Below are 520 nucleotides of genomic sequence, written 5' to 3' on the forward strand. Positions count from 1 at the left end.
GCCCCAAACCCCAAACCCTAAACCCTAAACCCCAAACCCTAAACCCTAAACCCCAAATCCTAAACCCCAAACCCTAAACCCTAAACCCAAACCCTAAACCCCAAACCCTAAACCCTAAACCCTAAACCTTACCTTTTTGAGGAGGTAGAAGACGTGTCCCGTGGCAATGCCCAGCAGCGCGGGAAGGGCCCCGCGCAGCTGCTGCTGCTGCAGCGCGTCTGCTGCTGCTGCTGCGAAGGGCAGCAGCCAGTGTGGGGCCCTGAGGCCCAGCGGCAGCAGCACGAGAGTATGGGGGCTGCTGCGGCTCAGCAGGTAAGAAGCAGCAGCAGTAAGGGGGCCCCCATAAAAGGGCATTTTGAGGGGCCCCGCTGCTGCTGCCAGCAGCAAGCACTGCAGCAGCAGGAACTGCAGCAGGTGGGCAGTGCCGGAGGCAGCAGCAGCAGCGGCGGCGAACTCCTTGGGGTTGCGCCACTGGCGCTGCAGCTGGCGCTGCAGCTGCAGCAGCCGCTGCTGCTGCTGC

At 62.5% G+C, this 520-nt stretch overlaps 1 protein-coding gene across 1 annotated transcript in view; it reads right to left on the reverse strand.

The window, feature by feature from the left end:
• The window catches only part of ETH_00036400 (uncharacterized protein), a gene marked incomplete at both ends in the record, with an annotated part of 992 nt that extends 638 nt beyond the window's left edge, over positions 1-354 (reverse strand). Inside the window, one exon of the mRNA XM_013375028.1 lies at positions 133-354. Coding sequence (XP_013230482.1) covers positions 133-354 — 222 coding nt within the window. The remainder of the gene's footprint in view (positions 1-132) is intronic.
• Between the last annotated feature and the right edge of the window lie 166 nt (positions 355-520).

Source organism: Eimeria tenella, genomic scaffold (genome assembly GCF_000499545.2).
Source record: "Eimeria tenella Houghton genomic scaffold, Eth_scaff2499, whole genome shotgun sequence".
NCBI classification, from domain to species: domain Eukaryota; phylum Apicomplexa; class Conoidasida; order Eucoccidiorida; family Eimeriidae; genus Eimeria; species Eimeria tenella.